Source organism: Pleurodeles waltl, chromosome 6 (genome assembly GCF_031143425.1).
Source record: "Pleurodeles waltl isolate 20211129_DDA chromosome 6, aPleWal1.hap1.20221129, whole genome shotgun sequence".
In the NCBI taxonomy this organism is placed as follows: domain Eukaryota; kingdom Metazoa; phylum Chordata; class Amphibia; order Caudata; family Salamandridae; genus Pleurodeles; species Pleurodeles waltl.
The window spans coordinates 470,959,499-470,973,651 of NC_090445.1; the positions used below are offsets into that span (position 1 = coordinate 470,959,499).

The 14,153-nt window shown below is 44.3% G+C and overlaps 1 protein-coding gene across 1 annotated transcript in view; it reads right to left on the reverse strand.

Moving 5' to 3' along the window:
- The window catches only part of PLXNA2 (plexin A2), a 473,762-nt gene that overhangs the window by 142,162 nt on the left and 317,447 nt on the right, over positions 1-14,153 (reverse strand). The window contains exons 7-9 of the mRNA XM_069238625.1: positions 11,020-11,173; positions 10,282-10,378; positions 6,109-6,223 (exon numbers count right to left, since the gene is read on the reverse strand). Of these exons, the coding sequence (XP_069094726.1) occupies positions 6,109-6,223; positions 10,282-10,378; positions 11,020-11,173 (366 nt within the window). The remainder of the gene's footprint in view (positions 1-6,108; positions 6,224-10,281; positions 10,379-11,019; positions 11,174-14,153) is intronic.

Genomic DNA, 14,153 nt, shown 5'->3' on the forward strand with positions numbered 1-14,153 from the left:
CTGGGGCAACAATAAGGAGGGCAAATTCCAGGGAGGCAGGCAGGAGAGCAGGAGCCTGGTCACATGACTGCCTAAAGGCACTGCCTTGTTGGGAAAAATATTGCTGCACACATCAGCTAGTCCAAATCGATGCATGCTTTGTCACAGCTAAACGTTAGAAAAGCAAATTGCAGTGAGGCAAGTGGACAGTACGCTTGCATGGTGTGCCATGCAACATTAGTCTGAACCGTCAGTCCAGTGTAATTGTAAAAATTTTGGGGACCCTACCCTAAGCATACTTTAGGGCCCCTTGCTCGGAATAACTTTGGAATTTGTAACTCATTTTCCTCTAATTTAAGACCAATGAAGCCAAATAATATAGGTTGAGGTGATGAAATAGGTGTGAGACAGAGATAAAGTTCACTTTCCCAGGGTCCTCTTGGAAGGTGTGAGGCACTGGCCAATGGTACACTTTGCCCATACCTTAAAACGTCTCTGGGCCGAAAGATTTAGGTCCAGCGGGAAAGCTAGGTTGTTAATTCCAACGTTGAACATGTGAGTCTGGTAGTTGGATTGAATAGGATAAAGAAGAGACAGAGGAAAGAAGAGTCTAGAAATTATTTTTTGAGATCATATTAGTGAAAAGAGGTTTGGGCTGAGTCAAAGGATGGATAGAACAGGGAAGAGTCTGGAAAGGGTTATTAGTGTGACCATAGTGGTACAATGAGGTTTGGGATGAGTGAGAGAGTGGAGTTAGAGGATGTATCGAAAGGGGTATAGGATGAGGCATAAAGTAGCGACTTGAAGAGAGTTGCGCGTTTTTTCAGTGTATTCATTGATTTATGATTTTTACAGTAGGAATAGAGTAACACATGTATAAATACATAACTACATAGAAATGTATACATGTATATGAAAAATAATGAAAAGTTATAAAGTTGTATTACATAAAGTCTGATATGTACATATGAATGTATATTTATTTTTATTTTATGTTTCCCTAATATTTTAAAAGTGAAGTACTTATAGATACAATTGATATGACCATATTTACACATTGTGATAGATGAAATCAAATAAAACAGAAATCCATAAGCATATAATCAAATCACTTATATAACTTATTACATACTGTGATAGATAAAAGAGACCTATACACATATAATCAAATAACATGTAAACTATGCGGTGATCCATATATATATATATATATATTTTGTAAAATGAGATACATATTTTAACTACAAATGATTTATACATTTGTTAGGCAGACCGATAAAAATATCGAGATATTTTTATCACATCTTCCAAAGCCCTTTCGATTCAGGTCTTTTGCATGAATCAGTGCTTCTGTTTGCTAACAGACAGCCAAGTCAACCAGCCAGCTGCACTCTGGGGAAAATGAGCTGAATCCAAGTGTCCGGCAGCACAACATATCATTTGAAGTTTGGAGATTATTTCTAGGGTTGTGTAGTTGCTTTTTCTATTACTGCAATGACCCCTGCTTCAAAAACTAATATCAAGAATCATAGAGTTTCTTGGTTCAGAGTGGGGTTCTAGTTTTGATGATTGAAGTTTTCAGGGGGGCACTAGTGCTCTAGATTTTCCCTTAGGTCCTAGATCTAACTAAGATTACTAAATGGTCAAAATGGATGCAAACCTTGTGATCTCCTGGTCATGGATCATGTTTTCCCTACTGTTCCATGGGATTCTGCGGTTTAAGGCACTATGGTTTCTCGAAGTGAACTGGTTCAGTCCTCTTTTCTTGTTTCAGTGCTTAGGGCCATGGGAGGAACTTAAAAGGCCAGTATTCTGGAACCTAAACACAGTATATCATTTTTTTTAGTCAGTTGGAGTGCTAGGTGAGAGTACATGGAGCTCCAACTGGATGGCTTAAAAGCAGTGCTTAATTTGAGCCGGTGGTTTCCGATGGAGAAAGAGAAAAACGAAAAAGCATCACAAAGGAAGAAAGCAGAAAACTGCAGGAGTGAGCTGAAGGGACAGGGAGTAACAGTAAATGGATTAAAGTGGCCCGAGATGGCTTCAGGATTACACTGCCTCTGTATTCTGTGCTCAAACATTTAACTGCAGCAGTCGCTTGTTTCAGAGTGCAGCTTTGGACACCATGTTTTTATTTACAAATTAAGCACTGTTTAAAAGGCTCTAGAGGCAGAGAGGACTTGGGTCACGGTCCCACCCGAGGATCCATTTTATATGTTCTGGAGTTCTGGACCATGACCTCATGCTGGGCAGAGGTTAAAGGGGTCTTGCAGGTCTCCAGACACTCTTTTCGCACAGTGTGTGTGGAGGTTAGCCCCAAAAGGAGGTATAAATAGACTGGGGGCCAGATTTAGATTTTGGAAGGCAGGGTACTTCATCACAATTTGGCTCTGTTGATGGAATAGTTCCTCTGACGACCCAATGGTTTAGAGGCCATCAATGAAAGGACTTACACTGTCTGCCCTATTTAGGGTGGACAATGTAAAATCTTTTTTTTGTCTTGTTTGTCACTGTCAGGCAAAACCTGGTGGAAGAAAACAATAATGACCCTTAAACCCTCTGAGAAAACTCCCAAGGTGTGGCGGCAATTCGTTTTTTGTTTTTCAAGAACAAACTCCTGCTTTGAGAGAGTGTTTTTGAAAAAAAGAAATTGAAAATGTTGACGGCCGGTTATCATGGGTGACGGTACTGTATGTATGTATGTTTCTCCATTGACAGGAACTGCCATGATGGAGGTTCTTTCAAAGCAGAGACTTGTCTGCGACCATAAATTTGGTGGATGAAATTCCATCGGATGGGGGAGGTACTGTCATCCACTATCCGACGGAGTAAACTTCATCCTCCATTCTCTAAATCAGGCCCTTGATTGGGACAGGTGGGAAAGCTGATGTAGGATGCCCTCCTATAGTTAAGGCAGCTTCCAGTCTGTATACACTTTCACAGACATACAAGCACTTCAAGTCCCAAGAGGCACTCGTCAGTATTTAGGGTATTACAAACACAGACCGATCTGTAAATCAACGGAGCAATGCACAAGAGGAGCAGAGCTATAGGAGGAGAATGAAAGTACATCGTCCATACAGGTAGCAGGGCCATTCTTCATATAGGGGTTGTGAGTTGCTGTCAAAGCATCTTTTTATATGGAGATATGGTCGTAGGTTATGACTCAAGGGGGACAGAAGGGGACGGATCACGTACACAGGGTGACTCTCCAGTAGGAAACCATCATATAGAAAACACCCATCACTACGGTATAGATTCCAGGTGCATTAAATTAGTTGTATAACACACAAGACACATACACTGATAGAACAGGGGGTTTAGCTTGGGAGAACGGTATGGATTTTCCTCGGAGAGAACCTCATGAGCACAGTGGGAGTAGTCTGTACATGATAGTCTATTACCACCAGATGAGTCTCCAAGTAGTCAAGTAAGGGAGGGAGGGTCACCCCCGCATTTTCCGCAAGGGGTCACTTCATATGTTCCCGTGGACAATCCAGAATCAAGAACTCAGCTGACAAGCATCTAAAGCTTGTAGCCCGGTGTCAACGGGTGAAAAAGGACAAGGGACAGGAAACATAGAAAGGGAAACGACACAGGGTGTGAGAGCGTCATTAAACAGCCCCAGACTTTCGCCCTTGCTTTCAGATACGTCAGTCTGTGGGGCCTGTTCCGGATTCAGAATGCTGCTCTTAATTCACAACTGTTTTCGTTCCTTCCCCTTCCAGGCACATGTTACATGTTTGTCAGCCCGCCAGCCTCATATTCCCTGGAAATATTTGTCCAGAGATGTTGTTTCAGTCCAGACTTCACTCTGGTCTGTGTCTGGGCGAGACAGATGGCTGAATGTGAGCCAAGGCGCGGCGTCCCCCAAACTGTCTGAGCTGCAGGAGGTTCCCTCTCCTGGTCTACACGGTGCACGGCTCGGTGCTGTGTGCCACCAGACATCTGCAGCCGCCACAAGGTCTGAGCACTGAGAACAATGGCAGAAAAGGGTAATTACCCAATTTACATAATGTACTTATTCCAGAAGGGGTTTCCATTCCTCCACACTTGAATACATTTAATTAAGGATGTTGGAATCGTAGACATTTTGGGGATGTTCCACCACAATGGCATCATTCTTTTTTGCAGCATTATGCAGTTGCGTCAGTATCAGGGAGACGTGGAAGCTCCTTTGTAGTTTGAGGAAGTGGGAGCACCACTGTAAATTGATGGTGCTCCTACCGCGCCAAACGTGTGGTTCCCTCGCTCTACGTAGAGTTTGGGAAAGGGAGAAGTTTTGGCTTCTGGACCCTCAGCTGACTCCGCACCAGAAACGTTTGAGCCCACGGCCCGTCCACAACAGAGCCATCAGGCCACAGTGATGGCTGAACTGCTCTATATAGAGTGTGGTGAATGACACCCATTTTCCATACTTGGGTCCGCCGATCCCAGGCTGGGAAAACACTAAATGGTCCCCACGCACAGGAAGAAAGCTTAGAACCATTGATTTGGAGTTTGTTTTTTGAAAATAAAAACAGTGGGGCAATTAAACATGGCTTCAACTCAGAAAAGCTGCAGTGATTTTAGTAGAACTGCTGCCTTGGGGGCTTGGCCAAGGCCCAAAGATACCCACCTGCCAGCAGAGTATCTCTAAAAATTACAGACTGTCTTCTGCCAAAGGAGAGGGGGCCATTGCCTCTGCGGACCTGGCGGGCCAGCATGTCACCCACCAAGATCAAATGGCCTGGTATTATCAAAGGGGAGTCAGGCGAAGCGCCTGGAGTGTAGGGAAGCATGGTGTCTGCTTCATAATAGCGTCTCTCTGTGCCTCGGGTGTGTCTGAATGTACACTGCATCCGAGTTCTACAAAATGCATCTCTTGGGACCACGGACCTTCGAGACGGCGGTCTGTCTGAGGAAGACAGACTGCGCTCCCATTGGACGGTAGGGCTGGGGAATATTCAGCTACATATTGCCATATACCAATAGCGCTAAACCTGCGGTAGGGTGAGTCATATGTCAGATGCTGCTTCACAATGGACCTTAGGGCACCTGAAGAGTCAGTCACAGGTCAGTGTCCACCTGTCAATGGACCATAGGCCTATGGCAGGATCAGTCATAACCCAGCTGCTGCTTCTCGTGTGGACGATATAGCTAGGAAAGAATCAGTGAAATCTCACTTTCCTCCTCTCAATGAACCCTTGGCGGGGGGATGGGGGTCATTCACGCCTGCTACTGCTTCTCAGTGGAAGGAAGGGCTGGGGCAGGCCAGTCACATGTTCATGCTTGCTTCACAATGGATCATAGGTAGACCTGGGGCAGGGCCAGGCACATTCCAGCTACTGATGGTAGTAATGGATAAATAATTGGTCACATACCATCTAATGCTTTTCAAGGATTGATAAGCCTGGGGAAGTATCACATGTCAGCAGCTACCACTAGATGAACAGTAGCATTGGGGAAGGGTCAGTCTCATACCAGTTACTGCTTCTCAGTAAGTAGATAGTAGGTCTGGGGAAGAATCAGTCGCGTCAGCTACCATTTGTCAATGGCTGACATGGTTAGGAATCGCGTCTTCTTGAGGGTCGTTGGTCTGGGGAAGAATCGGTCAGATGTCAGGTATAAATCATAGGGCGCGGAGGGGGGGATCCTGCAGATACAAGTTTCTGCATCTCAGTGGAGGGTAGGCCTGTGGCCGGCCAGTCAGATGCCACTTACTGCTTCTCAGTGGTCGACAGCGTGGGAGGAACGACATTAGCAGCAACCTCTCGATGTGTGGTTGGGCTAGGGGAGATTCAGTCACATGCTAGAGTCGCCTAACATGTGAATGACTTTAACCCTTGCCCTACTTTAGGAAATGTGCCACTTTCTAACCAGCTAAAGTTCTCCAAAGCCAGGGTAATGATCAATTGGTGTGCCAAAATACCAGCCCTTACTGAAGCAAGCTATTCCTCACCTCTGAGACTCAACCACATTGAGAATGGACTCGTACTCAGTCATATCACTGTTTCTTACATTCACAGAGCCACTGTGTGGAATTATTAAACAACACAGGAAAATAAGATTTATCATTAAGTGTCCCATAGGGTTTAAATGATGCCCCCTGAAGCCCCGCCCTCCTAAGACCCCTCAGTGCCCCTGTACCTCAGACACGTTGACGCGTCCCTCCTGAAATGAACAGGTACTGGGGTCGTGTGTGCAAAGATTCCGGTATTTGCACCAGTGGCAGCGGAAGGCACTGTTGACACAGGACAGACATCTAAAGAGACAGGGAAACAAGAGGTCAGTAAGAACACATGGGTGGAAGAAAGCTCATCATTAAAGAGGCATATCAGGCACTATGCAAAGGACACTGATAGACACAACTTCTATTGCCGGCTTCTGACTTAAGCACATTGTGTGATCCTGAGCAAAATAAAACAAAACTGTGCTTTGGTTCCTATTTGCTGCAACAACAAAAAATGTGATAGGGTAGAACTTGGCTGAATATAAGCACTAAGAACTATTTTAAAACATAGGACGATTTGCGATTTTATCCAGTACAGAGCGTTCATACAGCTGCCACCACATGGTGTAAATGATGTGACCCATCAACTAACACTCATTCTGTTTCAGGGAAATAGATATTTTTAATTAAATAGGCTCCTAGGCTTCTATTTGAAAGACAAATGAAAAATGAGAGAGTGAAGATGCATATATTGGTGTGCACTATCATTGCCGTCTGATCCAAATCTGTGCTTTTATAGCTCAACGCTCCTAATAGGAAAGGAAAGAAGAACCATTTCAAACAGCCAGTGCACAAAACAAGTGATAAATCCAGCTTGGAAGCAAAGAGGTGAGCTATTTTTATCCCAACTTGGCTAAAATAAATGTTTAATGTATTCCACCTTCCAGCGTCTTCCAGCAGGAGCTTGCTTTATCCGCCTTCTGTGCATCTGTAGTGACCTTAATAGCAAATGATGCTTAATGTAACAGTGGGAGGGTAGATGGGGTGCTGCAGGAGGGCAGTTCATGAGCAAGTGCGATTATTCACTCACTTGCCCTCTTTCAACCCCTCTCGACTTACCTCACCCTGTCTTCTGTTTGGGCTCATCACACTGCAAACGCCTGTCGGCCTAGTGCACTATACCGCCTCCTGGCCTAGTTCTACTGCTTGCTGGTGTTATATTGTTGCATGTGTGTTAAACGAGTGCAGTCTACTGTACGTCAACTAGTTCCCTCCATTGTCTCTTATCTAGTGTACTCTACGGCCTGCCTACTTAGCGCTCTTGATTGCCTGTCTGCCTAGTGTGCTCTGTGCCTCTCTTGGCTGCCTGCCGAAGGAGTGCTGTCTATGTAATATAATGCATTTCAGCCTAGTGCTCTGGATTATTTATTGATCAAGTGAACTCTTCCACCGATTGGTCTAGCACTCTATATTGCCCGTTAACCAAGTGACTCTGCTGATTGTTTGTCTAAAAGACTCTTGGTTGTTGACTTAGCGCTCTCTACCACCTGTCGGCCTAGCACTTTGTATTGTCTGTAGGCATAGTTACACTTCCATTAATCAGCCCAGTGCATTTTACGGCCTGTCACCGTAGCACTCCCTAGTACTAGTTGGCCTAGTGCAGTGGTTCCCAACCTGTGGTCCAGGTACACCTGGGGTCCGCAAAGCCTCCTCAGGGGGTCAGCAGCTGCTTAGAAAATGTAATAATATTAACAGATTAGGTCCCTAGCATTCAGTAATGACTCATTGGGGGGGGTCCCCAGATTCCAATAATGATTCAGTGTGTGTCCCCAGGTTCCAGTATTGATAAATTGGGGGTCCACAGAAGTCAAAAGGCTGGCCTAGTGCATTCTACTCATTGGCCTAAAATTCCCCATTGCCTGTCATCTCTCACATCTTAGGTCTCTAACATCTGTCAGCCAAGTTCACTCTATTGCTTGGGCCTGGCATTATCTATTGCCTGTAGGCCTGGCACTCTCCTCCATCAGTAGACATAGTGCATTCTGCTTCCTGTTGTCCTTGCACATCAACTTCGCTCCATTTCTCACAACCACCTTTCAATCTAGTATTTTCCATCATGTATTTAAACCGAGCGCAGTCTCCTCTCGAGGCGGGCTAGTGCTCCCAATCACCAGGCCTGTTTGTGCGCCGCTGCCTGTTTGCCTAGTACTCCCTACCACTGTTAAGCCCTCTACCATCTGTCCGCCTAGCACTATTTACCACCTGTTTGACTAGTACTCTCTTCCATCAGCCAAGGTAGTCCTCTGTAGCACCTATCTGTCCAGTACTCTCTATCACCAGTTGAACTTTTGCTCACTACCACCTGACAAGGAGTATCCTCTCTGCACCTGGTCGTTCTCCCTGCACCCGATCCCCCTAGTCTTCTCAACCTGAAATTAAATTTATTTTTCAACTTAACCTGTTAAGAAATATCCAACATAGAACCCATCTATCCATATAATTAAAGTTTTGATGTTCATTTTATTTTAAAAAAAATAATGAATGTCTGTTTGGAAGTTTAAGGAGTTTCTCGGAGTAATTGTGCCTTAACATGCATGTTTCATGCTCCACCCATCCTTTCAGCACAAGTCTCATGTGATAAAAAAAACACTAATTTACACCGCCTTCTGCAGTCGAGGAATCTCTTCCAGTAATGTCGCACCCTTGTTTGCTGACATTCAGCATGTTATTCACATCAGCGGCTGGCAGCTGAGAGACCGGCGTACATTAAGAGACAGTGAGAGATCTGTCAGTGACGGATGCTGAGAGATCTGTACCCCAGTGACAGGGAACCTCTCAGTGAGGGAGGCTAACTGTACCAGGACATGGGCTTTACACTAGAAACACAGCGCTTTGAAGGACAGGTGTTGGCAGCTGTGCGGCCCTGGCTCCTTTTAAGTCAGTTTCACATGAAGAAGCTCTCTGTGGGACAAGGGCCTCCATGTGCAGTCGTGTATACAGTGCAGAGTAAATTATGTGCACTCAGACAGCGTGTGTATAGGACCCGTGTATATAGTGAACATTACACAAGATAAACAGGAGAGATTCCTTCGATGAAGCATCAGCTGTCAGAGTCCTTCCTGCTGGAAAGCCACGTGTTCTCACTTCTGGTTTCAGCTCACCAACCTGGGATCTGACTGGCCAGGAGCTTCTCAGTATGGATATTTCAATAAACATGAATGCAGAAGCTATACAACTTACAACTACAAACATCGGATCTTAACCCACTCATGAAATACATCCACTTAGGTTGTTTATTAATCCAAAACCTATATATCAAAATCTGCATACCTTCCTGGACCACTGTGGTCAGCTCTTAAATAAAGTTACATTTAATGTAGCTTCAAAGCATGGACAGTACCACTCACTGCATCATCCATTCATGTTGGCACCTTTGCTGGCTGTGTACAATGTACCATCTGACAATACATGCTCCATGGTTTTCATCGTCATGTATCCATTGGACTGTTTCACCTTCGAAGCAATAGCAACAACCAGCTAGACCAGTCATCACCCACTGACAGCACTACACTGGGAAATCAAAATAATAATCCTGATCCACCCGGACCACAAATCACCTAATCCAATCAACTCTCTCTCTATTTCCAAATGTACCAAACTATCCATTTACTCACCCTGCTTCATCAATCCAATTTAAGGACACCTCCATGGGTCCTCAGCCTCTAGTCATCACCTCTGATCCACTGTATCTTACATTAAAGCGCTCACTATCCACCCTTAAATCTATTCTTCCATACATAGTGTTCTTGTTATAGCATACACTCACTGAACTCTTCTGGTTTTGTGGTATATGTATCATCAAACATCAACAGTAGCATGCAACTTCAAACCATCAATTCATCTAATCTAACATGGCTCCGGTTACCCATAATTTATAATATCCACTGAAGCACCTATATATCTACTAAACCACTCATCATCCCGCTGTATCAGTTGGTCATCTCTGCAATCCTTGGTTTGAAATTTGTTTTTATGCTGGGCCATTCACCTTTGTTCTCGTTCCACTCATAGACATCATGGTCAGTCTCATTTATGAAACTTTTGAGGACAACTTGTTTTTCTTCTCATCTCACTTTTGCCTGATTACAATAAGCCACCCTAATTTCTGCCTGTGGTATTATGCGCCCCATCCCTCTGGTCTGCAGTACAGAAGCTTTGGTACAGTTAAAAGGTACTGTACAACAGGGCAGACCATGCAAAGATGATGCCCGTGCACTGTACAGCAGGAATATTTTGCCTTTTATGAGCCTTTGTTCGTTTGATCTTTGTATGTGGGAACCTTCACATGAACAAGAAGTGGATGGACTTACAGCTGATGGGCGCTGCAGTTGTAGAACTTGAACTCAGTGCTGACAAAGATTTTCCCTGTTTCTTTTGACTTCAGCTGCAGTTCCACCCCAAGCCAATCTGGAAAGAAAAAATGGTAGATCAGGCAGGTGCTCACAAAAAAGTCACTTCTACCAGTTTTAAATGCCACTTTCTGAAATCTGATGGCGTTGGACAAATAGAGGTGGGCTGTTGTACGGTGAAAGGGTGCTATTTCCAGACTCTGTTGTCTTCGTTAAAGGCCACTATGATGGTACAGGATCGCAACACCTGACTTACCCCATCTCAGCCTTACACTCTCTTTCCTTACACTCTCTTTTGCCTGGTAGATAACCCCCATTTTCTTATTGGTTTTGTTACAGAAGAGACTCCAACAAAGTTATTTGGTCCACACTTTCTTTTCTTGGTACCAATTTTGCAGTGTCTGTGGATAACCTAATTAGAGGACATATGCAATAGTATATTTTCTAGAACAACAATGTGCTACCTTCTGTGGCTAATGATTTCACAGGGATAACTTGGTCTGTTCAAGATAACTCTCTGCAGTCAACATCATCCTTTCACTACACATGTTAAAAAGCAATGTGTAGGATAACAGAGATTGGATCTACACCTATAATCCTTGACATACCGGCTTGATAACAATGCCTCAGACTGTGGGGGTTGGAGGAACTGGTGCCAGGAAGCATCTTAGATTCCAGTCTGAAAGCTCAGTCACTTACCCTGATCCATTGGGATAGCGGGGACATCTTTGGCAGCTGGAGAAAAGCAGACAATCCTACTGCCCGACACCTGCCCCTCCACTTCGGTCAAGTTCCCAAAGGTGCAAGTGACCCCAGCAGAAAGATCTGGAACATCACTGACAATGAGTCTGAGCTGCAAGGAGAGAGAGACAGAAATAAAGGCTATTGAGTAAATGAGAGAGATGACTCAGTCTCTGGATCCATCCAGTTGGGACTGATTCCTTCATTTTCATGAGGCAAGGGAGCAATTTATAAGAAATGTTATTTCAGTTCAACAAAGTTGTTTAGCTATTATTTAACCGCTGAGACTGATGGAGGGCTGAGCTCTCCATGCCAAGCTCAGAATAAAAACATCCATTAATGTATTTACAAGGTTAGAGCCTCCTCCTCTGTTGATCCCCATCCCAATCAAGGGACAGCACCAGGCAAGACCTCCCAGGAAAGAACATTTAAAGGAGGAGACCATGATTCATGCTGAAATGATGCAGTTGGGGGTGTTCACCCAGAGTCAGAGTGACCCCCAGGAGGGGGAGGCTGTTTAAGTAGTATCCGTCATGCATGGAGACCTTTTGAGACCATGTGAGTCATCTATCCCATTATGATGCCCTTCTTTTAAAGCCTTCTCAGTGCATTGGTGCTTCCATTTTATTTGGGCCGAAGGAAAGTACACACATGCACTGACTGAAGTGTAAACCCACCAGAACCTGAAAATTGCAGTTAGGGCAACCTGAGCTACTAAAGAGTGCTCCCATGAATGATCCTTGGAAGGGGACGGTTAGACAGAATGTCAATACAGCTTATATTAAGCACCCTTTACTTTTGTCTCCAACTGACCTCAAACGGGGTCAATGGGTACACACTGACAGACCCATGAAGGTAGATACCCTCCTAGACAAAGACATCCCCTCCACAGATCTACCTTCATAGACAGCGGGTTGACCTATGAAGACACCCACCTCTTTATGGGCATCCAGTCAGGGAAAACCCCTGGTAGGTGGAGATGTTGCCTTGCATACATGTTCCCTGGAGTGGATACTCTAATGTGTTCACTCTGCAGGAAGTGAACCTCACCCCAATTCATGCATGACCGACTATCCTAAAATGAAACTGTGCCAAAAAGTGGCTGGTCCCTATATCTGCCTAACCCATTTTTCCAGGTGGAAACATTTCCAAGAATGGATAATCTCATGCAGTGTGTTTTCCTGAAAAAGTCCTCCCTAAGCAGACATCTTTATAGAAGACCTTCCTTCATAGAGACACTAAGAAGAAGACCAATTCCTACGAACATTCTCTTGTGGAAATGTTACTGGCAATAAACACTTTAGGGGCAAGCATTCACTCAGATTTTTATAAGAAGAGATCTGCCCAGGAATAAACATTTGGTCAAAGAGGCTTTCATGTGAAAAGATCATCCAATAAACAAACATTCCCTCGAAGAGACTTTCATGAGAAGAATTCTCCCAGGAACAAACATTTCTTCGTAGAGATTTTCATGAGAAGAGACCGTCCCATAAGTAAATATTCCCTCGTACAGACTTTCATGAGAAGAGACCCTCTCAGAAGTAAATATTCCCTCATACAGACTTTCATGAGAAGAGACCCTCTCAGAAATAAATATTCCCTCGTACAGACTTTCATCAGAAGAGACCCTCTCAAAAGTAAATATACCCTCGTACAGACTTTCATGAGAAGAAATCCATTCCTTGTAGTGATTTTAATGAGAAGAAATTCTTCAAGAAAGAAACATTCACTCGTAGAGACTTTCATGAGAAGAGACCCTCCCAGAAGTAAATATCCCTTCGTAGAGACTTCCATAAAAAGAGATCCTCCAAGGAAAAAACATTCTCTCTTTGAGACTTTCATGGAAAGAGATTCTCCCGGGTGTAAACATTCTCTCATAGAGAAATTCATGAGAAAAAATACAGCAACTTAAATTTTGAATACCGAGGCTGGCTTCAGGGATCAACCTCTATGAGAATCCCAAATCAGCCTCATCACTGCGCCCTTTGGTTGCATAGTAGGTACAGCAGATGTAGCAGGCGTGCTGAAGATTTGCTGCATGAAACATGCCTTCAGTAATGACAGCGCAGCGCTGCCTCGCACAGCTTCTACTTCCTCCTGGAGAGTGGCGAGAAGTTGTTTTGAGGAAAGCTGCTGTGAAAATAACATGGCACAAACTCAGAGGCAAATAAGTCAATAAAGGCCTTACCATCGATGCAAGGCACATGAAGCAATCTCTGAGAAGAGGAAGCCGAAGTGGGATGCCTCGCTTACAAAGCAATCAGCAGAAACGCGAACGGCTGGCTGGCTCTCCCACTGCTTTCTGATACTACAAGTGCCCACAAGATCTTTTTTACACTTCTTTATTGGGGGCAACCGGGATCTCTACGCTCGCGCATCTCCGAGATTAAAAGGCAAGTCTGGGCCTGTACCAGGCGTTAATGGCTGCCATAACCGAGCAAACCGCCCAAACCCTCAATGTTTGAAGAAAACTTCATCCCCCACCATATCCCACCACCACAATAGCGGAAGAATGCACTGGAGAGATGCAATGTACATACCGTCACGCAATATGCGTGAACTAATTCTTCAATGCAACAACACAACATGGCAGCCCCACTGGCCAACGGAGTATGTTCATTTTTTATTTAGAATACATATGAACGCCTGCACACCAAATCCACCATAACATGGGTCATTTTTGTTTTGGAAAAAATAGTCCATAGTATTTCCTTCCTATACTGAGACCAAACAATTCATGTGAAAATTGCTCTTTTTGGGGCCATAAAACCTTTAGCGAAGCCGTCTTTCTTAAGCGACAATGATGACGTCATTGACACTGATGTCCATTTATTCCGGTTCTGGCTTCAAACTGAATAAAGAACTACAGGGCTATAGGGTCGTAATACTGTGCCGCACATCACGTGGGGATTAACAAATGCCCTTGGAGATTTTTTTTAAAAAAGGCTGAGTGAATATCTGTCACCTCTGTGTAGACTTTTGCAGTTAAAAATATTTAAGAAATGTAAACTTTAGATGCGCCCACATGAGCAGGTTAAACTATTGCCAACAAGGATAGCCGTTCACACTGTACTAAGCTGCACACAGTGCTT